This window comes from Balaenoptera physalus (assembly GCF_965194825.1).
Source record: "Balaenoptera physalus genome assembly, chromosome: 2".
Taxonomy (NCBI): domain Eukaryota; kingdom Metazoa; phylum Chordata; class Mammalia; order Artiodactyla; family Balaenopteridae; genus Balaenoptera; species Balaenoptera physalus.
Genome location: NC_138883.1, coordinates 52,817,023 through 52,842,719, shown reverse-complemented (window position 1 = coordinate 52,842,719; position 25,697 = coordinate 52,817,023). Strand labels below are relative to the sequence as shown.

The window sequence follows — 25,697 nt, the reverse complement described above, 5'->3', positions numbered from 1 at the left end:
CCGTGGCATGGCCAATAAATAAATAAATAAATGGTGATTTTTGTTATTCACAATCTTTCCATTGTGTGGCTCCAAAAACCAATGGGTCCTCAGACACTTTACAGGAGCCTCTGTATGGAGAGACAGATAAATCAAGACACTCTGTACAGAACTGTGTGAGATGTTTCAGACACTCAACCTGAGTATGGCACATGTCACTTCCTCTCACATTCCACTGGCCAAACTTGTCTCATGACCCCACTAGACAAACAGACTGGGAAATAGAGTTCATCTGGGTATTAAGGAAATTAACACCGGTTTGGTAAACATCTGGAAAGTGTCTATCGCAGGTCATAATTGATAGCCTAAAATTTGGAGGTGTGGTTTAGTACAGCATATTAAAGTGGGTTGATCTTGGTCTTGCCCCTAGGATATATTTTAGCAATGAATTTGAAGAAATTTAGGAAACAAATAATATTTTAAACAAAATAGAAAAATATAAAATGAATAAATAGGAAATATAATTCTACAATAAAAATATTTTAAAATCTTAAAATACTTACGCACAGATAAAAATAAGACAAAATTAAACAGGAATAAATATAAGATTCTGCCTTCAGGTTACAATATAACCAACTGCACAAAAAATGTTAACAGAATGTAAATTTTCAAATGTCTATGTGAAGAACATTCTTACCACAAGCCAATTCAAATCAACACAGTAAAAATATTATTGCTTGAATTTTTAAAGAATCCAAAATAAATAATTTTATTAGCAAGAATACAAATTTCTTGATTATAAGGATAATACTTCCAATTTAGACTGTGTGGATCACCTGATATCTATACTAAAATTTTTTTGGGAAATACTGACAAACTTAAGCATGGTAGGAGAGTCCACTAGAAGGTAAAATGTTTGGAAACTGTCTCATACAAACAACAATAAATTACACAGGAGTAATGAATCAGTAAAAAAAAGGTGCAGAGAGTCAGACTGCCTTTGTTCATATATACAAAATGGTCACGCGAAAGAAAGAGTAGACATATGTTTGCATACTTAAAGTCCTAGGAAAGGCAACATAATTTTTAAAAATTTACAAATGTTGCACAAAAAATTGAACAAGAAAAAGAATAGTAAAGGACTTGTAAGCTGAAAATATATTACAGAAGCTAAGTACACTTTATGTAAGACTCTGAGGAGAAGAAATTAGATGGGTTTAAAAGGAATGTAATATACATCTTTATCTGCCTATTCATGTCTAAGATTACAGGAATTTAAGCATTCTTAGCATGACGCTGACATGGTCTTTGACCCAGTAGGAGTCTCTATATACTCACTGTAGTTTTCACTAAAGGGTTTTTTTGTGTGTTACTAAGTTCTTTTATTAGTAATGCTAACGCTATTCGGGAATTAGATTGGTCATGTGTCCCGTGAGTAAATAACTCTGATAAGCAAGCATTCTTCATCTGCAGATACACAAAATTGCAAAATTCTGTCTTGAAATTTATTAACAGGATAATTACCATGACAGCAACCCATTTTTAATAAGCATCGTAATTACCATATCAAGCATCATTAAGACCTTCCAACCCAAGGGAGGAGGGGTGGTGGTGAGAAAATTATGCTTCATGAGATTGACTTAAGGCAGTAGTCTTGTTACCAGAATTTCCATTAGTCGTTGTAGACATTTTTCCTAAACTTTGTTGTCCAGAAGTCATGTTGATGGGTCTAATAAAAATAAACTCAAACAACTCACTGCCAATATTTTTTAACTGTGACGTTTATAATTCTAACACAGGTAAATTATATCTGAAGAATAAATTGATAACATGTCATCCTAATCTCCCATTAATTTCTCAGGTGAAGATGTAATAAAAAATCTAACAGACAAGGACAAAAAATTTCACTGCTTGTTCTGAATATAATGAAATGCAACAATCTACCTAAGTGAAACTAAAGTGGGGAGTATGTTTCAGAAATAAGAAGGCTTACAAAATGTTTAATGGATATTGGAAAAGATTTGTCTCATGTGTGAACAGTGTCTGCCAGATGAAAACTTATTAAGCTAACATCTCTGAATCTAATTTCTTTTTGAATTAAGAATAAGTTTTAATCAAACCCTAACCTTTAAAGTTGTATGACCTCTATTACCCTGTGAGCAATACAGTCATGGCTGAGAATAAGTGAAAGAATTATGGAAACACATTCTCAAAAAATTGTTTAAATGCCCTGAAGAATCTCAAGGTAACAAATATATTTTAGTACGAGGACTTCAAAATTCTGTGAACCTACTTTTTTTTTTTTTTTTACATATTGTAGAATATACTCTCTTCCTCCAAAGACAGATATTGGAGTTCCTTATGAGTGGCCATTGTTTCGTAGGTCAAATGAAGCAGTATTAGTATTAGGAGAATGCTGATTCTCATCAGTAATTCTGAAGTCCTAAAATTATAATTTCTTCATTTTATATTTCACATAAATAGCAGATAATCATTCATATGGTCTAAAAACATTAGCAGTAAAATCTCAACACAATATGACAGCCCACTTTTCAAATTAAGCTTTCATTCTTCCTCTAAACCCACCATTTGAGTCACTATTCCCCAAACACAGTTCACTTAATCTCTCTTCTGTGTCTTCAAACTACTCACTCATTATGGAATACATTTGGCTTTCCCTTCTGTTTATTTAAACCTACTGTGTAAGAACTCTGAAGAGTCGGGTATTTTCCCTATTTACTAGCTAACAAGTTAGCTTGCCACAGCTTCATGGAAGCTCACAGAGACATGAGACTCCTGGGTCAGAAGCAAAGGACTTTATCACCCAAGTCTCAGATGAGCCTCATGTCGTCATAGGTTCTCCTCCTTCAATTTCCAAAGGAGCAATGTGGGAGCAGTCTAAGTGAATGTTGTACACAGTTTGTGACACAGCTAAGGAATCCAGAGTTTAAAAAACTTCTGATCTTAAAAGGTCCTACTAGCAAACCTACCTAATCTTTGTCCCTGAGGGAGACAGTACCTTTATTATCCTGGTCAGGAAGCAAATCTTCCTTCTGCTCTGGAGGCAGATACTGACTCTAATATCTAAGGCTGTTTGCTACACAAACATCCTGGAAAAAGAGTTCAGGACAAAAAACTGCCAAAAGTTTTCGGATGCATGTCAAATCTCATCCTTCAAACTATAATGTCAATCCTACTTCTTTAATGATAAGAGGCCACAGTACCATCTCACTCTTCCATTTTCTGTGCCATTTGACACATCATTCATGTTGTGTGGCATCATTTATGTTGTTTACTTTCTTGCTTAACATTTGTGTCCCATTTAAATAAATTATATATTTCATGTTGTTTCTTTAAGTAGTTCAAACTCAATGAAGGTACAAATTATGTAATAAATTCCTTCTTAGCCTCATAAAATTTAATGCAACTATATTTTGAATAGCCTCTCAAATATTTGTGGCATGAAGAAGGGTAAAAATTTACTTTGTAAATGTTTCATCTAAAACACCAGTAAACAAATGGTAGTGAAAGAGTTTTATTCTATCTGTTGGGGGGAAATTAGTTAGAATGTGGCAACAATGTTCCCTATGCTATTGTCTGTCCTTTTCTTGTAAGATACCTTTTCAGTCAACTTTATTATTTGGTGATTTGGTGTCAAATATCAAAAAACATCAATTCTTACGGAGAATTAAATAAAAGTGTAAATATAATCAGAATTGACAATAATCCTCTGATAAAATCTGGAATGGGATTAGTTTTCACTTCTAGGAGCTTAATAACAAGGACCTCCAAGGCAAAATCTTCAAATCTATATTTTACAAATTAAAAATTATCAAATTATACATGCACATAGTTTAGAAAGCCAATGATTATACAAAACACAACCTCAAGTATTTCTAATACCCAGAGGCAACCTTTCTAATGCATCTCTTAACCATTCTTGGTTTTGCCTTCATATTTCTAAATGTTTAACTGCTCTTTATAGATTTTTTTCCATTTTCACGTTGTCTTACTGATTTCTTCCTGTTGAAGAGAAGCCTTTAGTTCTCTTATACTAACTCTCCTCCTTCCCCATATTCCTTATATTTATATACTTATGGTTAAGTCAACTGCTATTGTTATCATTAACTATCCAAGTATATCTTCAGAGTTGAACCTTATAATATATTTCAATTACATTTCATTTCATACAACTTTTTCTTTGTGTTCTGTTATTAACACTCACATTTTGTTTCCTCAATCATGTATACACCCATCATTACCATATTATTAAGCTTTCCATGAGAAGTGTAAAATCCTTCTCTAAACCATCAGATAACCCACTAGTTGCATCTCTCTCCTGAAGATATCCTTCATGAAGCCTCTTCTCTCAGACTCAGTCTGTCTTGGTTGCTCTTGACTTCCAAGGCACAGCTATCATCATGGTATTTTGCTTCATTATCATCTTGGGATTCCCTTCTATATTCTCCTATATACAATCTCCTATTTTTAAAATCAGTTTTGGTGGAACATACATAAAAGTAGTGTCCTGAGAAAGGGAACATGACAGAACTAATTTGGAAATCTTATAGGTCTAAAAATGTCTTCCTTCTTCTTCAATACCTGAAAAAAATATGTCTGGTTGTGTAGAAAAATTCTAGTTTGAAAATAGTCTTCCTTTAGAATTTCAAAAGCTTTACTCAATCGTCTTCTAGCTTTCTGATCTCTATTATGCCATTTTGATTCCTAATTCTTTATATGTGATCATTTTGGAAAAAATGAAAATCTCACTGGAAACATTTAAGATCTTCATTTTTATCTTAGTGTTTGAATTGCATGTGGATGTGTTTTGGTGTGGATCTTGCTTACTCTATGTGCTAGACACCTAGTGGGTTTTTTTAAATTAGAAACGTATGTCTAAATATGATAGAAATTTTAATTAATTTTTTAGAAAATAATTTCTTAATCTCTATTTCTCTTTTCGGAATTCTATTCAAACGTTAGATTAGCTGGACCATTTCTCTAATCTTCTTATCTTCTCCTTCTTCTTCCATCCCTTTGATTGTTAAATTTTGTTTTATTCTCTTTAAGATTTCGTCAACTTTATCTCCATCCCTTTTATTGATTTTTATGTTAACGTTTTTAATATTCTAAGAGTTCAATGATGTTCTCTGAAAATTCCTTGTTTCTCTTTTCCTATTCTTGTTATGTGAATGCAATATTTCCCCTTTTTTCTGAGAATACTAATTAAAAATATCAATAATTGTGTTTTATTTTGTAGTTGGGCTCCCTGAAGTATCCTTGTTTCCTGAATTCTTTTTCCCATTTATTTTTCTTGGTTTCTCTCTTTTATTTTTTAGAAGATTGTCTCAAATGTTTGGTTATCTGGTATACTCACATCTAGACTCAGTTATAAAAGAGCTTATTGGTAGCTCTGTTGATCAACAGTAGGCTTCACTGTGAGTGTATTACTGAGGTTGTTTCGACAAGGACCCTTTTGTCAGGATCTGTAGCCTTTTCTCCAGAGATCATCAATTTTCCTAGAAAGGAATTCTCCAATATTCCACCAGAAAGGAATTCTCAGAACCAAGTGTCAAAAGGGATTGTGTTGAGTATGTAAACTTTCACTTAATAACCCTGATTTAAGACTACGTTGCCTTTGTTTTCAATGAGTCCATGTTTCTTAGTTCAAAGTTTCTCTGTTTCAACATCTCACAAAAATCAATTTCTAGCCTTCTGCAGGGATTTGACTAGGAAGTTGGTGGGAGAAGGGAGGTAGTTGGGCACTGAATTGTGTGAAATGTGAAAGGAGATCTGAGTATTTAACTCTTCTTATATAGACCTTCAACCACTTCTTCTGTTTTTAGACTGAATTACACTCTAAGAGCTAAATGGTGTCTCCAATTCCTGAGTTATTTAAGAATTCTGTAACACTTCAGTATGCCTAATTCTGTCCTCCTACATACTGACAGCTTTGAATCAAGTTTTCTTTAGTATGCTGAGCAGTGGCCATTCCCTGATCTGATTCTTTTCCTTCAAAATTGTTTTTCTGTCATCTCCTCTCCCATTCCCTCTATCACTGTTGATATGTGTTTTGTTGTTGTTACTGTTGTTGTTTTATTCCTTTATTATTGTTTTAGCATAGTTTTAGGGAGAAGATGTGAAGAATGAATATGTTTGAAAACAGCAGGTTTAAGTAGAATTAATCCTACATGTTTTTCTTAAACATATAGCTGTTAGTTTTCAGACCCTCAGAAGCTATTTCCCAGCAAAAGAAGAATTGTAATTGATGAGCTTCTGATTGGAAATATTTGTATAAATGACTAGGTCAGATTTTACAAAAAAATAAGTTATGTGGTTATGAAATCTGCTTGTTTATAAATATACTTTTAAAGGAATTATACTTCATTTTGGAATGTTTTTAGAATTCTTAAGAAACAAAATGATAGGTCATGATAAACTGAGAAACATAGCTATATCTTCTCAAAATAGTAACACAGAGAAAACAAAAAAAAATACATTTGGTAGTTGCTTTATAAAACCTACATGGTCCAATTTTTCTGCTATAATAAATTTTAGAAAATTATGTGGGAAGAAATTGTTAATTTAAATTAATAAATCTTCCCAAATTGATCAAAATATTAATACAGTGTCACAAATATTTCAAAATATCTATCTAATAAAATCACCTCATTTTATATCAATCAGCATTGCAGCAGGTTCCTCTTCTGAAAATAAATTTCCTTATCAAAATAATGAGGAGTTAGCACTAAATTTTATTTTAGGTAGGTATTAGCTCTAAAGTCTAGAAACTTATAATCAGAACATGGGGTTTAATGAGAGATACATATTTTACTATTATGAAATCTCTCCAGGATGGCTATAAACTTAATATTTTATGGAAGATTTTTAAAAGACAACCTATAAGAAGGGATTCAAGGATAAATTCTAATATCATTTATTAGAATTTTTGTTAAATCTAAGCCATAGTCTGCCTCAGCTTGTTGTTGCAAATATAATCCTTACCTGCAGATTATTTTGTATTTTGTATTCTATGCCTATACTCTGTTCCAAGTTCTACCAGTGTTGACGAATTAGTTTAGAAAAAGAAATAGAAATCTACAGTGTAGTTGATGATTCTAAAACCATGACTTCAAGCATAAAAAAAATAATAATAATTAATCCTATTGTTTTAGCATTTCCAAAAATAGTTATGGCAACAGCACCTGAAATAAAGTTGCTCACTTGTTTACGGTTTATAAAAATGAATTTCTATTCAATTGACCAGTCCAACATCAAATCAAAATCCAAGTACCAGATGAATCTTAAGACTATAATCCAATTTTAGATGTCAAGGTTGCCAAGTTTAAACTCAGCACTGATATGCCAGTCATGTTCCTACTGACAATGATAGGACAGGTTTTAAAGTATAAATATTCATGTAGAGAAAACATACTTGAGCCTAAAAACTGTGTTACTTAAAAACTGTGATTTTCAATCAAGGTTATATTTCGACAACATGGATTCCCAAAAAGGCCTAATTGTCTCAGCTGTAAAGTATTCTTATCAGTCAAAACATGTTTGAAAAGTTACTGTGTGAAGGAATTTATTTATTTAAACTTTCAAAATGGACATAACTACTTAAAACACATGTCTAGATCCCCATAAGAAAGATCTTCTCTGGGACTTCCCTGGTGGTCCACTGGTTAAGACTCCACACTTCAACTTCAGGGGGCGTGGGTTCTATCCCTGGTCAGGAAACTAAGATGCCACATGCTGCGCAGCCGTGGCCAAAAAAAAAAAAAAAAAATCTTCTCTGGAGCTGAAGGTAAGGTATTCCCAGGAAAATTTATATTATTGAGATGTCACATTTGTTTATAGAGTCCATAATTGAATATATGTTATTCTCTCAAATAATATAATTTTAGACAGCTTTCTAATAAATCCTTGTCACCAGAAACTTACTGAAAGTAGTACTTCACTATGGTATGCATCACCATGAAATTTAACTTAAACAACATAGAACAAGATGTTTGTCAAGTTTAGGTTGTGTGGGAAAAATCCCAAAGGAGGCATAAAAAGAAGGGAATAGAGCTAGTGCCTTCAAGCATGGCTGCTTGGAAGGTAACACAGGCCTTAAAAGACTAACAGGGCTTGGGAAAACTGGAGGGAGTCGTGCTGTCAGTTCCACCCAAGTGTGCAATGTGAACTAAGATCCTGAGGCACAACTGAGTCTGGACAGCAAGGGATATGAACAAACAGAAAAGAGTGGGTATAATGCAGAATAGTACTGAAAAGGCTTTGCAGTAAGAAGAGAAGCCTCTTTTTAAAAGTCTTTAAAAATGTCATTTCCCGGGCTTCCCTGGTGGCGCAGTGGTTGAGAATCTGCCTGCTAATGCAGGGGACACGGGTTCGAGCCCTGGTCTGGGAAGATCCCACATGCCACGGAGCAACTAGGCCCGTGAGCCACAACTACTGAGCCCGCGCGTCTGGAGCTTGTGCTCCGCAACAAGAGAGGCCGCGATAGTGAGAGGCCCGTGCACCGCGATGAAGAGTGGCCCCCGCTCGCCACAACTAGAGAAAGCCCTCGCACAGAAACGAAGACCCAACATAGCCAAAAATAAATAAGTAAATAAATAAAAATTTTAAGTAAATAAAAGTAAAGTAAATAAAAATAAATAAGTAAATAAAAAAAATGTCATTTCCCTCTTGTATTAGATTTTTAACACAGCAATACAATTTTATTGTTTTTATCAAACTCATTGGAGTGGCAATGCAAGTCACAATCTCATTCAAAGCCTTAGGGGAATGTTTTTCAGAATATTTCAGATTTTAGGAAGATAATAAAGTACATATACCATGTATTATATAACACAGCCAGCAGGCTCTGTGGCAACACTGTGTAATCAAATACATTATTTCGAGAGCAAAACATATGATTATTCAGACAAAGTAGGGTAAATAAAGACCAGAAAGTCTTTTCTATTTTTGTATTCAAGTCATTTCAGGTTAGATGTTGCCACCAAACTAGTTCACATCAGGTTTTGCTGAAAAAAGTTACCAATAAAATTACACAAAACACACCCATTCAATCTGCAAAACGTTTTAGATTTTAGAATTGTGTCTAAGGTATTGAAGTTGTGTATTTTAAAACTTCATGACCAAAACTATAACAAAAGACACAGATGTGTACTTTAAAAAGTTATAAAAGTGTTTAATTCATTTAAATTAAATTTAGTGTCATTTAAAATTATATGTGAAAAACAGTAAACATAGTACTTTTTTAAAGTATATGTTACTATAAATATTTGAGCAGGGGAGGGGGGTCCAGAGGCTATACTGTTGGGAAGCATAGGGGTAAGCCTAACCTGAAGGCCCGTAAGGACAGGGAGAGAGCAGCACATGGGCTACAGATGCCCTAGTTATGCCAGGGGATGCCTAAGGGACTAGGAAATGCTAGAAAGATTGGACATGGGCTTCTTCTCTCTCATCCTTTTCAGGAATGGTGCAAGCACCTGAATGTGGAAGGTGAATCACAAATGCAGCCTTGTCACCCACTTCTCAGTCACCTGAATAATTACATGAGATACAGCACAGGATCTGATAAATCACATATAATTCCCATCACTTTCCCAACTATGCAACACTTACCCTGAATTGAAGGAAAAGAAAAAAGGAAAGAATGAAAGATGGGTAGAAAAACAGGAACTCCTCACTTGTTACTTATGTCTGAATCACTAAAAAAATCCTTTTATTCTAACACTAAAGAGTTAACCAAAAAAATGCAAGTTCTTGTAAAAAGACAATGGAACGATAGAAACCTATGCAAAAGACCAAACTGAATATAGGTCCTTAATTTGTCTTGGTGGGGAAGAAAGTAAGGAGACCAAGAGGACTTTAAATATATTTGCTAACAGCAAAAAGTAGAAAACTGAGACCAAGAACAAAAATAAATCAACAAACAATTTCCAGGTGGCACAGCATTGCCCTAGGTACTGATTACTTTCAACAGAATTGGATCAAAAACAGACTCTACACTGAGATTTTGGTCTTTCACGAGTCAATTCAAATAGCTTTGCTCATGATGTGCGTTTTAAAAAATAAGAATAACACGGGCTTCCCTGGTGGCGCAGTGGTTGAGAATGTGCCTGCTAATGCAGGGGACACGGGTTGGAGCCCTGGTCTGGGAAGATCCCACATGCTGCGGAGCAACTAGGCCCGTGAGCCACAACTACTGAGCCTGCGCGTCTGGAGCCTGTGCTCCGCAACAAGAGAGGCCACGATAGTGAGAGGCCCACGCACCGCGATGAAGAGTGGCCCCCACTTGCCGCAACTAGAGAAAGCCCTAGCACAGAAACGAAGACCCAACATAGCAATCAATCAATCAATCAATCAATAAATCTTAAAAAAAATAAAATAAAATAAGAATAACAGAAATTACACATAGGTAAAGTTAACAAAACCAATTACAGTATGTACAGCATGATTTCTTTATACAAATATAAATATGCATTTACATACTTATATATAAAGATAAGAAGTATATACATTCAACACTAACAGTCATTGGTGGGATTTTCAGTGATATTTATTGTCTTATTAATTTGGTTCTTAAATGTTCTGTAATGAATATGTATTATTTAATTATAAAAACTATGAACATTTCTAATGGAGGTTCTTTCTTCCGGAAATACGTTAAACGAGCTATTACAACCGTATACACTTGTCATTCTCAACTAAATAGAACTCCGTTTTTTGGAACAGACCCTAGTTTTTCTCAATAGATGTAACGATAAAAAAAAAATAGACCTTAAGTTGTAGGACAGAAGAAACCTGTAGTAGACTTAAGTATAGATTTCTGGGAAATTTACTTACAGTACACATCCACTCTGATTGACTTTATCGCTGGGGACCCCAGGCCATTCTCTGCTTTACAGTAATACCGGCCTCCTTGGTGTCGCTGAATATTTGTAATCCTCAAAGTCTCGTTGAAGACACTTGAGTCTTGGAATCTGTCAGAGGCACTTCCTGCTGTTTTGGTCCACCTGATCTGAGCAAGCATCAACAAAGATTGTTACTTTAGGTTGGTTTTCTCACTGAAAAATTAAATAGCAATTACTCGTTTGAAGAGTTGGCTTTCAGAACTGCTACAGTGCCATTTTTGGCAAGTTATTGGAAATTAAGAAGAAAAGTTTATACACGTAATTCAACTATAAAAGTTTAAAATGCAATGTCATCATTGTATAGTGTGTATAATTCTAATTCAATTGCATAGAGTTCATCGATAGTTTAATCAGTGTGAAGGGCAATATAAATATAATACAAAGGAAGTTAAATATAAGTAGTGCACTGAAAATATGGATTAGTTTCTTTTGTTGAGCCTATAAAATTCTCACTCATATTTTCAAAACCCTGTAAGGCACTTTTTATTTATTTAGTACAGGTACTACAGGTAGGTTCTCACTTTCTTTCTGGACATGCTTAAGTATTTTATTCAAAATTTTCTATTTGATTTGGATAATTTAAGCACATTACCATAATAGCTTATTGAAATTATGTGTAATTTTATACACCTGGTTGTTAAAAATGGTTTTTTTTTTTTATTATGTTTTTGCTTTAATAAGCCCACAAATAACTTGTCTGTTTTGATAATTAGAATTCACTTTACATCAATAATTATTTTCAAAAAATGTGTAAACTTTTCCAAAGAGAACATTTCTATTAAACTGCCAAGAGCTTTGAATGTCTAAAACATTCCATTATAAACAATACCATTCTTTTAAACACAGCTGTGCACAACAGTCTTAGATTTTACTAGAAATAAAGACTGGCATTCAACTCAAATTTTGTGTATTTTAGCTTATAAAACCTGAACAAAAGTCACATGATAGTACTGTAAAGTGATATAAAACAGGATGTAAAAAAGATTCAGTTTATTTCTCTCCTTGTCCCTGCTGTATTATATATATATATATATATATATATATATATATATATTTATTATTATGTTTAGGTTGAAAAACTGCTGATAGAAATCCTCTGGTCAAACACAAATGAAGAAACAGAGAAAAATGCAACTAAGGAGTGGGTCATCAAAACTGAAATCTTTTAATACTGCTATTATTTATGCTATTTTCACACAATGTTAATTAAAATTTATGATCTAATGACATTATCTTTAAAAAGTTCTCCAAATCATTACAATATCAGTATAAATATATTCGTGCTTGCCCTTAATTGTGAATGAAATGAAAATGTTACCTAGAGATTAATAAAAATTAGGTAATTCATAAAAATAAATATCAAATGTTTATCCAACACTTTGTGCAGAAAATATACACAAAAATAAATGGAATGGGCTTGCCTGGTGGCACAGTGGTTGAGAATCTGCCTGCCAATGCAGGGGACACGGTTCAAGCCCTGGTTTGGGAAGATCCCACATGCTGCGGAGCAACTAGGCCCGTGAGCCACAACTACTGAGCCTGCACGTCTGGAGCCTGTGCTCCGCAACAAGAGAGGCCGCGATAGTGAGAGGCCCACGCACCGTGATGAAGAGTGGCCCCCACCTGCCACAACTAGAGAAAGCCCTCGCACAGAAATGAAGACCCAACACAGCCATAAATAAATAAATAAATAAATAAATAAATAAATAAATAAATAAATAAATAAATGGAATGATTCGTGATTTCAAGCAGTTTATAAGCTGATTATTAATACGCTCATAAAAAGATGAAGGGTAACATGGGCACTGGTTTGATAAGTACTATTTCCATGGGGAAATCTAGGATTCTATTTTAATTTAAATTTCAAAATTTATAGGTAACCAAATAAAGAAAATTGAAATAAATAAGCAAATTACATAATTTTGTTCTTGTATAGAGATATGTTCCCTCTAAAATAATAGATATTTCTAAGATATAACCTAAGATATAATAAGTACCAATTACCAATTAAAATACCAAGTTTTCTTTGAGAATCACAATATAGTACCAAAATTGATTTTTAAAAATAAATATTTCAGAACATAAAAAGTTCAGGATAAAAAGAGTTATGGAAATGGCCTAGCAGTTTCAGGTATTAAAAATATAATATTAATACAATAATTTAGTTATAGAATACTGTTACAGTATTGGGAATTGTACAGGAATTGGCAGTGGGGGAAAGAATAAGAGTGAGTGTTTGTGTGAGTGAAAGAGAAAAGAAAGCGTGAGAGAAGAAATTATGATATAGACTAGCAGTTATCAAACGTTTTGGTCTTAGAACATCTTTACACTATTAAAAATTATTAAGGACCCCAAATAGCTTTTGTTTATTGGAATTATATCTTTTCATAATCATTGTAGTACAAATTAAAACTGAGACAATGTTAAATTATGTATTAACTCATTTTAAATCATATTAATAAACTGAAGACAACACAAGGAACATTTTTAATCACAAAATTATATTTTTCAAAACAAAAATAATTGAGTAAAATAAATGGAATTGCTTTATAGCTTTGCAAATCTCTTTAATACCTGCTTTAGTGGAAAAGAGCTGTCTCGATAATTATATCACCTTCTGCATGCAATCTGTGGCAACATATTGTTTTGTTTGAAATATGTGAAGAAAATCTCGCCTCACGCTGATATCTGGTAATAAAGGCAGGAGTGTTTCAATAGCCTTTTCAGATAATTGTGGATAGCCTTCCTTAATACTAAACTAAAACCCCACAGGTGTTAGTTTCCTAACATTTGATGGCAAAGTAGAATCAAAAACCATATAAATGCCCTTTTGGCACTCTGTGACACTAAAATCCATTGGTCTATCTTGCACTTTTAATGGATTGTTTACTCATACATGATTTTGTAGCATCATACATTAGTCATCTGGAAAATATGAATTCACTGAGTTATGCAGATCTTCCAGATGTTGACATATTTCATTATATAATACAAGTCACATATATTAATACCATCAAACTTTACAGAAGAGTCTTTAAGTGTTGGGAAGCAGTGATACTTATGTTGGCAGATTTTCCAAACTTCTAATTTTTCTCTTGAAAATGTAAAATTTATCATTAGTAATAAATATAACTAAGGTATTTTATTTGGGATGGCAAATTCACTTCAATCATTTTTGAGAAAATATTTGCCAAATACCCAAGTCTGAATAACCATTATTTGCATAACAATCATCCTTTTAAGTAAAAACATTATTCTATGAAAAAAAGTGGCGGAGACCTTCAAGACAGTGAACAAGTAAGACATGGAGATCACCTTCCTCCCCACAAATACATCAGAAATACATCTACATGTGGAACAACTGCTACAGAACACCTACTGAACGCTGGCAGAAGACCTCAAACTTCTCAAAAGGCAAGAAACTCCCCACGTACCTGGGTAGGGCAAAAGAAAAAAGAAAAAACAGAGACAAAAGAATAGGGATGGGACCTGCACCACTGGGAGGGAGCTGTGAAGGAGGAAAGGTTTCCACACACTAGGAAGCCCCTTCACTGGTGGAGACGGGGTGTGGCGGAGGGGGGAAGCTTCGGAGCCACGGAGGAGAGCGCAGCAACAGGGGTGCAGAGGGCAAAGCGGAGAGATTCCTGCACAGAGGATCGGTGCCGACCAACACTCACCAGCCCGAGAGGCTTGTCTGCTCACCCGCCAGGGCAGGTGGGGGCTGGGAGCTGAGGCTCGGACTACGGAGGTCAGATTCCAGGGAGAGGACTGGGATTGGCTGTGTGAACACAGCCTGAAGGGGGCTAGTGAGCCACACCTAGCCAGGAGGGAGTCCAGGAAAAAGTCCGGAGCTGCCTGAGAGGCAAGAGACCATTGTTTCTGCATGTGCGAGGAGAGGGGATTTCTACTCCGTGTACCCACAGAAGGCAGAGCACTGCCTAAGCGAGCTCCAGAGACAGGCATGAACCACAGCAGTCAGCTTGGACCCCAGAGATGGGCATGAAACACTAACAGTGCCACTGCTGCCACCAAGAATCCTGTGTGCAAGCATAGGTCACTACCCACACCCCCTCAGGAGCCTGTTCAGCACACCACTGCCAGGGTCCTGAGATCTAGAGACAACTTCCTTGGGAGAACACATGGCGCACCTCAGGCTGCTACAATGTCATGCTGCCCTCTGCCACCACAGGCTCACCCTGCATTCCAATTATGACTACCACACCCCTCACTATCCCTGGCATGAGTGAGCAAGAGAGCCCTAATTGGTCGCTGTTTTAACCCCCTCCTGTCTGGGCAGGGAAGAGACGCCTGAGGGCAGCCTACACGCAGAGGCAGGGCGAAAACCAAAGCTGAACCCCAGGAGCTGTGCGAACAAAGAAGAGAAAGGGAAATTTCTCCATGCAAACTCAGGAGCAGTGGATTAAATCCCCACAATCAACTTGATGAACCCTGCATTTGTGGAATACCTGAATAGACAACGAATATTCCCAAAATTGAGGCGGTGGACTTTGGGAGCAACTGTAGACTTGGGGTTCGCTTTCCACACCTGATTTTTTTCTGCTTTTCATGTTTATCTTAGTTTAGTTTTTAGTGCTTGTTATGATTGGTGGATTTCCTTATTGGTTTGGTTGCTCTCTTCTTTTTATTTTTTATTTTTTTAATTAAAAAAATTTTTTTCCTTTTTTCTCTTTTTGTGAGTGTGTATGTGTATGTCTCTTTGTATGATTTTGTCTGTTTAGGTTTACTTTTACTATTTGTCCTAGGGTTCTGACTGTTCGTTTTGTTTGTTTGTTTGTTTTCCTTTTATGAGTGTATGTTTCTTTGTGTGATTTTCCCTTTTTATTTTTACTTTTACAATTTGTCCTATGGCTCTGACTGTTCATTATTTTGTTTTTTTTTCTTTTTTTTCTTCCTTTTCTTCCAAGCCATGAGGCTGGCAGGGTCTTGGTGCTCTGGCCAGATGTCAGGCCTGAGCCTCTGAGGTGGGAGAGCCAAGTCCAGGTCACTGGACCACAAGAGATTTCCTGGCCCCACGTAGTATCAATCAGCAAGAGCTCTCCCAGAGATCTCCGTATCAACACTAAGAATTAATTCCACCCAGTGGCCAGCAAGCTCCAGTGGTGGACACCCCAGGCCAAACAACTAGCAAGACAGGAACACAACCCCACCCATTAGCAGAGAGGCTAATCTCATACTAAGTTCAGAGACATGCCAAAACACACCACCGGACGTGGCCCTGCCCACCAGAAGGACAAGATCAAGCCCCACCTACGAAAACACAGGTGCCAGTCTCCTCCATCAATAAGGCTACAAAAGTCACTGAACCAACCTCACCCACTGAGGGCAGAGACCAAAAACAATGGGAACTACAAAACTGCAGGCTGCGAAAACGAGACCCCAAGAACAGTAAGTTAAACAAAATGAGAAGACAGAGAAATATGCAGCAGATGAAGGAGAAAGGTAAAAACCAACCAGACAAAACAAATGAAAAGGAAATAGGCAGTCTGACTGAAAAATAATTCACAGTAATGATATTAAGGTGATCCAAAATCTTGGAAACAAAATGGAGAAAATACAAGAAACGTTTAACAGAGACCTAGAAGAACTGAAGAGCAAACAAACAATGAAGAACAACACAATACATGAAATTAAAAATTCTGTAGAAGGAATCAATAGCAGAATAACTGAGGTAGAAGAATGGATAACTGATCTGGAAGATAAAAGAGTGGAAATAACTAACACAGAGTGGAACAAAGAAAAAAAGAATGAAAAGAATTGAGGACAGTCTGAGACCTCTGGGACATTAAACACACCAACGTTCGAATTAGAGGGGTCCCAGAAAAACAACAGAAAAAGAAAGGGTCTGAGAAAATACTTGAAGAGATTATAGTGGAAAACTTCCCTAACATGGGAAAGGAAATAGTCAATCAAGTCCAAGAGGCACAGAGAGTCCCATACAGGATAAATCCAAAGAGAAACACGTCAAGACACATAATAATCAAACTAGCAAAAATTAAATACAAAACAAAAAATATTAAAAGCAGCAAGGGAAAAGCAACAAATAACATACAAGGGAATCCCCATAAGGTTAACAGCTGATCTTTCAGGAGAAACGCTGCAAGCTGGAAGAGAGTGGCAGGACATATTTAAAGTGATGGAAGGGAAAAACCTACAATCAAGATTACTCTGGCCAGCAAGATCTATTCAGATTTGACAGAGAAATTAAAAGACTTACAGACAAGCAAAAGCTAAGAGAATTCAGCACCACCAAACCAGCTTTACAATAAATGCTAAAGGAACTTCTCTAGGCAGGAAACACAAGAGAAGAAAAAGATCTAAAAAACAAACCCAAACAATTAAGAAAATGGTAAGAGGAACATAGTTATCGATAATTACCTTAAATGTAAATGGATTAAATGCTCCAATCAAAAGACACAGACTGGCTGAATGGATACAAAAACAAAACCTATATATATGCTGTCTACTAGAGACCCACTTCAAACTTAGGGACACATACAGACTGAAAGTAAGGGGATGGAAAAAAATATTCCACACAAATGGAAATAAAAAGAAAGCAGGAGTAGCAATACTCATATCAGACAAAATAGACTTTAAAATAAAACCGTTACAAGAGACAAAGAAGGACAGTACATAATGATCAAGGGATCAATCCAAGAAGAAAATATAACAATTATAAATATTTATGCACCCAACATAGGAGCACCTCAATACCCAAGGCAAATTCTAATAACCATAAAAGGGAAAAGCGAGTAACACAATAATAGTAGGGGACTTTAACACCCCAATTTTACCACTGGACAGATCATCCAAAATGAAAATAAATAAGGAAACACAAACTTCGAATGACACATTACTCCAGATGGACTTAATTGATATTTATAGGATGTTCCATCCAAAAACAACAGAATACACTTTCTTCTCAAGTGCTCATGAAGTATTCTCCAGGATATATCAGAAATTGGGTCACTAATCAAGCCTCGGTAAATCTAAGAAAATTGAAGTTGCATGAAGTATCTTTTCTGACCACAACGCTATGAGACTTGATATCAATTACAGGAAAAAAAAACTGTATAAAATACAAACACATGGAGGCTAAACAATACGTTACTAAAGAAGCAAGAGATCAATGAAGAAATCAAAGAGGAAATCAAAAAATACCTAGAAACAAATAACAATGAAAACACAACAATCCAAAATATGGGATGCAGCAAAAGCAGTTCTAAAAGGGAAATTTATACCAATGCAAGGTTACCTCAAGAAACAAGAAAAACCTCAAATAAACAACCTAATCCTACACATAAAGCAATTAGACAAAGAAGAACAAAAAAACCCATAGTGAGCAGAAGGAAAGAAATCATAAAGATCAGGTCAGAAATAAATGAAAAAAATTGAAGAAAACAATAGCAAAGATTAACAAAACTAAAAGCTGGTTCTTTGACAAGATAAAAAAATTGATAAACCATTTGCCAGACTTAACAAGAAAAAAAGGGAGAAGGCTCAAACTAACGGAACGAGAAATGAAAAAGTAGAAGTAACAACTGACACTGAAGAAATACAAAGGATCATGAGAGATTACAATAAGCAACTATATGCCAGTAAAATGGACAACCTGGAGAAAATGGACAAATTCTTAGAAGAGTACAACCTTCCAAGACTGAGCCAGAAAGCAACAGAAAATATGAACAGAACAATCACAAGCACTGAACTTGAAACTGTGATTAAAAATCTTCCAACACACAAAAGCCCAGGGCCAGATGGCTTCACAGGTGAATTCTATCAGACATTTAAAGAAGTGCTAACACCTATCCTTCCCAAACACTTCTAAAATATAGCAGAGGGAGGAAAATTCCCAAACTCATTCTATGAGGCCACTACCACCCTGATACTAAAACCACACAAAGCTGTCACAAAAAAAGGTAACTACAGGACATATCACTGATCAACACAGTACAAAAATCCTCAACAAAATACTAGCAAACAGAATCCAACAGCACATTAAAAGGATCATACACCATGATCAAGTGGGGTTTTTCCCACGAATGCAAGGATTCTTCAATATATGCAAATCTATAATTGTGATACACCATATTAACAAACTGAAGGATAAAAGCCATATGATCATCTCAACAGCTACAGAAAAATCTTTCTACAAAATTAAACACCCATTTATGATAAAAATTCTCCAGAAAGTAGGCATAGAGGGAACCTACCTCAACATAATAAAGGCCATATATGACAAGCCCACAGCCAACATCATTCTCAATGGTGAAAAACTGAAAACATTTCCTCTAAGATCAGGAACATGACATGGTTGCCCATTCTCAACACTATTATTCAACATAGTTTTGGACGTTTCAGCCATGTCAATCAGAGAAGAAAAAGAAATAAAAGGAATCCAAATTGGAAAAGAAGAAGTTAAATTGTCACTGTTTGCAGATGACATGATACTATATATAAAGAATCCTAAAGATGCAACCAGAAAACTACTAGAGCTAATCAATGAATTTGGTAAAGTAGCAGGATACAAAATTAATGCACAGAAATATCTTGCATTCCTAAACACTAACAAGGAAAAATCTAAAAGAGAAATTAAGGAAACATTTTCATTTACCATTGAAACAAAAAGAATAAAATTACATAGGAATAAACCTACCTAAGGAGACAAAAGACCTGTATGCAGAAAACTATAAGACACTGATGAAAGAAATTAAAGATGACACAAACAGATGGAGAGATATACCATGTTCTTGGATTGGAAGAATCAACATTGTGAAAATGACTATACTATGCAAAGTAATCTACAGATTCAGTGCAATCCCTATCAAACTACCAATGGCATTTTTCACAGAACTAGAAAAAAAAATTTCACAATTTGTATGGAAACTCAAAAGACCTCGAATAGCCAAAGCAATCTTGAGAAAGAAAAATGGAGCTGGAGGAATCAGGCTCCCTGACTTCAGAGTACACTACAAAACGACAGTAAACAAGACAGCATGGTACTGGCACAAAAACAGAAATATAGGTCAATGGTACAGGATATACAAAGGCCAAAGATAAACCCATGCACATATGGTCACCTTATCGTTGATAAAGGAGGCAAGAATATACAATGGAGAGAAGACAGCCTCTTCAATAAGTGGTACTGGGAAAACTGGACAGCTACATGTAAAAGAATGAAAGTAGAACAGTTTCTAACACCATACACAAAAATAAACTCAAAATGGATTAAAGACCTAAATGTAAGATTGGACACTATAAAACTCTTAAAGGAACACACAGGCAGAACACTCTATGACATAAATCACAGCAAGATCCTTTTTGACCCCCTACTAGAGAAATGGAAATAAAAACAAAAATAAACAAATGGGACCAAATGTAACTTAAAAACTTTTGCAAGGCAAAGGAAACCATAAACAAGACGAAAGGACAACCCTCAGAATGGGAGAAAATATTTGCAAGTGAAGCAACTGACAAAGGATTAATCTCCAAAATTTACAAGCAGCTCATGCAGGTCAATATCAAAAAAACAAACAACCTAAACAAAAATGGACAGAAGACCTAAATAGACATTTCTCCAAAGAAGATATACAGATTGCCAACAAACGCATGAAAGGATGCTCAACATCACTGACCATAGAGAAATGCAAATCAAAACTACAATGAGGTATCACCTCACACCAGTCAAAATGGTCATTATTAAAAAATCTCCAAACAATAAATGCTGGGGAGGGTGTGGAGAAAAGGGAACCTTCTTGCACTGTTGGTTGGAATGTAACTTGATACAGCCACTATGGAGAAGAGTATGGAGGTTCCTCAAAACTAAAAATAGATCTACCATATGACCCAGCAATCCCACTACTGGGCATATACCCTGAGAAAACCATAATTCAAAAAGAGTCATGTACCACAATGTTCATTGCAGCTCTATTTACAATAGCCAGGACATGGAATCAACCTAAGTGTCCATCGACAGATGAATGGTTAAAGAAGATGTGGCATATATATACAATGCAATATTACTGAGCCATAAAAAGAAATGCAATTGAGTTATTTGTAGTGAGGTGGATGGACCTAGGGTCTGTCATACAGAGTGAAGTCAGAAAGAGAAAAACAAATACCATATGCTAACACACATATACGGAATCTAAAAAAAAATAATGGTTCTGATGAACCTAGGGGCAGGACAGGAATAAAGACCCAGACCTAGAGAATGGACTTGAGGACACAGGGAGGGGGGAAGGATAGGCTGGGACGATGTGAGAGAGTGGCATGGACTTATTATATATACTACCAAATGTAAACTAGATTGCTAGTGGGAACAGCCGCATAGCACAGGGAGATCAGCTTGGTGTTTTTTGACCACCTAGAGGAGTGGGATAGGGAGGATTGGAGGGAGACACAAGAGGGAGGAGATATGGGGATATATGTACACGTATAGCTGTTTCACTTTATTACAGAGCAGAAACTAACACACCATTGTAAAGCAATTATACTCTAAAAAAGGTGTTAAAAAAAAAAATTGGAACAAGACCTAAGTAGACATTTCTCCAAAGAAGACATAGAGATGGCCAAGAGGCATATGAAAAGATGCTCAACGTCACTAATTATTATAGATATGCAAATCAAAACTGCAATTTGGTATCACTTCACACCAGTCAGAATGGCCATCATCAAAAAATCTACAAACAACAAATGCTGGAGAGGGTGTGAAGTAAAGGGAACCCTCTTGCACTGTTGGTGGGAATGTAAATTGATACAGCCACTATGGAGAACAGTATGGAGGTTCCTTAAGAATCTAAAAATAGAACTACCATATGATCCAGCAATCCCACTAATGGGCATATTCCCTGAGAAAACCATAATTCAAAAAGAGTCATGTACCACAATATTCATTGCAGCACTATTTACAATAGCCAGGACATGGAAGCCACCTATGTCTCCATCGACAGATGAATGGATAAAGAAGATGTGGCACATATATACAATGGAATATTACTCAGCCAGAAAAAGAAACGAAATTGAGTTATTTGTAGTGAGGTGGATGGACCTAGTGTCTGTCAAACAGAGTGAAGTAAGTCAGAAACAGAAAAACAAATACCATATGCTAACACATATACATGGAATCTAAAAAAAAAAAACTGGTTCTGATGAACCTACGGGCAGGACAGGAATAAAGACACAGACCTAGAGAATGGACTTGAGGACATGGGAGGGGGAAGGGTAAGCTGGGATAAAGTGAGAGAGTAGCACTGACATATATACACTACCAAATGTAAAATAGATAGCTAGTGGGAAGCAGCTTCATAGCACAGGGAGAAAAGCTCTGTGCTTTGTGACCACCTAGAGGGGTCGGATAGGGAGGGTGGGAGGGAGGCTCAAGAGGGAGGGGATATGGGGATATATGTATACATATAACTGATTCACTTTGTTATACAGCAGCAACTAACACAACATTGTAAAGCAATTATACTCCAATAAAGATGTTATAAAAAAAAGTGGCTAATACACCACAAAACTCAACCATACAAGTCCTTTACCTTGAGACAACCACTGTTCTTTCATAAGCATCAGAAATGTTTTATAGGAATTTTCCATTTTTTCACTTAGAATATTAAAAATAGAGTAATCAATTTTCAAGATGTTAAAAATTAGTATTGATTTTTACTGATTTATCAAAAATATTCTTAGTGACATCGATTTTTTTTTTTTTTTTTTTTGCTGTGAGTACATGGAAGTGAATTAGTGAAGAATACAAAGATTGCTGATACAATTTGATGCCTCAGCTTTGTTTTGCGCTAAGGTACCTCCTGTTTTATTTTCCACTACTTTACACCATCTCTGCAAATGCGGCACAGTGAGAAACAACATTTTACTTCATAAATTCCCTGTAAAGACCACACGGTCCCCATAGAGATCTACGCACCACACAAGGGAACACTGTTAAGAGTACAAAAAGATATATATATACTATATATATAATTTAGGATTTCATACAGGAGGTATTATAAATGAATGAAAAGGGGAAAGGAAAATTGTTCAGTAAGTGGTGTTAGGGCAACTGACTATATATCCATAATTTTAAAAAAAAACTGACTTTTTTTTTTGAATTTTCTTTTATTTATTTTTTTATACAGCAGGTTCTTATTAGTCATCCACTTTATACACACCAGTGTATACATGTTAATCCCAATCTCCCAATTTATCACACCACCCCCCCCACCGCTTTCCCCCCTTGGTGTCCATACGTTTGTTCTCTACATCTGTGTCTCAATTTCTGCCCTGCAAACCGGTTCATATGTACCATTTTTCTAGGATCCACATATACGCAATAATATGCAATATTTGTTTTTCTCTTTCTGACTTACTTCACTCTGCATGAGTCTCTAGATTCATTCACATCTCTATAAATGACCCAATTTCGCTCCTTTTTATGGCTGAGTAATATTCCATTGTATATATGTACCACCTCTTCTTTATCCATTCATCTGTCAATGGGCATTTAGGTTTCTTCCATGACCTGGCTATTGTAAATACTGCTGCAATGAACATTGGGGTGCATGTGTCTTTTTGAATTACGGTTTTCTCTGGGTATATGCCCAGTAGTGGGATTGCTGGGTCATATGGTAATTCTATTTTTAGTTTCTTAAGGAATCTCCATACTGTTCTCCATAGTGGCTGTATCAATTTACATTCCCACCAACAGTGCAAGAGGGTTCCCTTTTCGACACACCCTCTCCAGCATTTGTTGCTTGTAGGTTGTCTGATGATGCCCATTCTAACTGGTGTGAGGTGATACCTCATTGTAGTTTTGATTTGCATTTCTCTAATGATTAGTGATGTTGAGCAGCTTTTCATGTGCTTCTTGGCCATCTGTATGTCTTCTTTGGAGAAATGCCTATTTAGGTCTTCTGCCCATTTTTTAATTGCGGGGTTTTTTTTTAATATTGAGCTGCATGAGCTGCTTATATATTTTGGAGATTAATCCTTTGTCTGCTGATTTGTTAGCAAGTATTTTCTCCCATTCTGAGGGTTGTCTTTTCGTCTTGTTTATGGTTTCCTTTGCTGTGCAAAAGCTTTTAAGTTCCATTGGGTCCCATCTGTTTATTTTTGTTTTTATTTTCATTACTCTAGGAGGTGGGTCAAAAAAGATCTTGCTGTGATTTATGTCAAAAAGTATTCTGCCTATGTTTTCCTCCAAGAGATTTATAGTGTCTGGCCTTACACTTAGGTCTTTAATCCATTTTGAGTTTATTTTGTGCACAGTGTTAGGGAGTGTTCTAATTTCATTCTTTTACATGTAGCTGTCCAGTTTTCCCAGCACCACTTATTGAAGAGGCTGTCTTTTCTCCATTGTATACCCTTGCCTCCTTTGTCATAGATTAGTTGACCACAGGTGTGTGGGTTTATCTCTGGGCTTTCTATCCTGTTCCATTGATCTATATTTCTGTTTTTGTGCCAGTACCATATCGTCTTGATTACTGTAGCTTTGCAGTAAAGTCTGAAGTCAGGGAGTCTGATTCCTCCAGCTCCGTTTTTCTCCCTCAAGACTGCTTTGGCTATTCAGGGTCTTTTGTGTCTACATACAGATTTTAAGATTTTTTGTTCTAGTTCTGTAAAAAATGCCATTGGTAGAATGATAGGGATTGCATTGAATCTGTAGATTGCTTTGGGTAGTATAGTCATTTTCACAATATTGTTCTTCCAATCCAAGAACATGGTATATCTCTCCATTTGTTGGTATCATCTTTAATTTCTTTCAACAGTGTCTTACAGTTTTCTGCATACAGGTCTTTTGTCTCCCTAGGTATGTTTATTCCTAAGTATTTTATTCTTTTTGTTGCAATGGTAAATGGGAGTGTTTCCTTAATTTCTCTTTCACATTTTTCATCATTAGTGTATAGGAATGCAAGTGATTTCTGTGCATTAGTTTTGTATCCCACAACTTTACCAAATTCATTGATTGGCTCTAGTAGTTTTCTGGTGGCATCTTTAGGATTCTCTATGTATAGTATCATGTAATCTGGAAACAGTGACAGTTTTACTTCTTTTCCAATTTGGATTCTTTTTATTTCTTTTTCTTCTCTGACTGATGTGGCTAGGACTTCGAAAACTATGTTGAACTAAGAGTGACGTGAGTGGACACCCTTGTCTTGTTCCTGATCTTAGAGGAAATGTTTTCAGTTTTTCACCATTGAGAATGATGTTTGCTGTGGGTTTGTTGTATATGGCCTTTATTATGTTGAGGTAGGTTCCCTCTATGCCCACTTTCTGGAGAGTTTTTATCATAAATGGGTGTTGAATTTTGTCAAAAGCTTTTCCTGCATCTATTGAGATGATCATATGGTTTTTATTCTTCAATTTGTTAATATGGTGTATCACATTGATTGATTTGCATATATTGAAGAATCCTTGCATCCCTGGGTAAATCCCACTTGATCATGGTGTATGATCCTTTTAATGTGTTGTTGGATTCTGTTTGCTAGTATTTTGTTGAGGATTTTTGTATCTATATTTATCAGTGATATTGGTCTGTAATTTTCTTTTCTTGTAGTATCTTTGTCTGGTTTTGGTATCAGGGTGATGGTGGCCTCATAGAATGAGTTGGGGAGTGTTCCTCCCTCTGCTATATTTTGGAAGATTTTGAGAAGGATGGGTGTTAGCTCTTCTCTAAATGTTTGATAGAATTCACCTGTGCAGCCATCTGGTCCTGGACTTTTGTTTGTTAGAAGATTTTTAATCACAGTTTCAATTTCATTACTTGTGATTGGTCTGTTC

General features: G+C 35.6%; 1 protein-coding gene across 4 annotated transcripts in view; it reads right to left on the bottom strand.

Moving 5' to 3' along the window:
• MDGA2 (MAM domain containing glycosylphosphatidylinositol anchor 2) overlaps positions 1–25,697 on the bottom strand; it is an 809,247-nt gene that overhangs the window by 371,255 nt on the left and 412,295 nt on the right. For all 4 annotated transcript variants that reach the window (XR_014261129.1, XM_082452081.1, XM_082452083.1 and 1 more), the window contains exon 3: positions 10,834–11,008. Coding sequence is in view for 3 of the 4 variants with exons in the window: in XM_082452081.1 (XP_082308207.1) it covers positions 10,834–11,008 (175 nt within the window). In the remaining variant the exon portion in view is untranslated. The remainder of the gene's footprint in view (positions 1–10,833; positions 11,009–25,697) is intronic.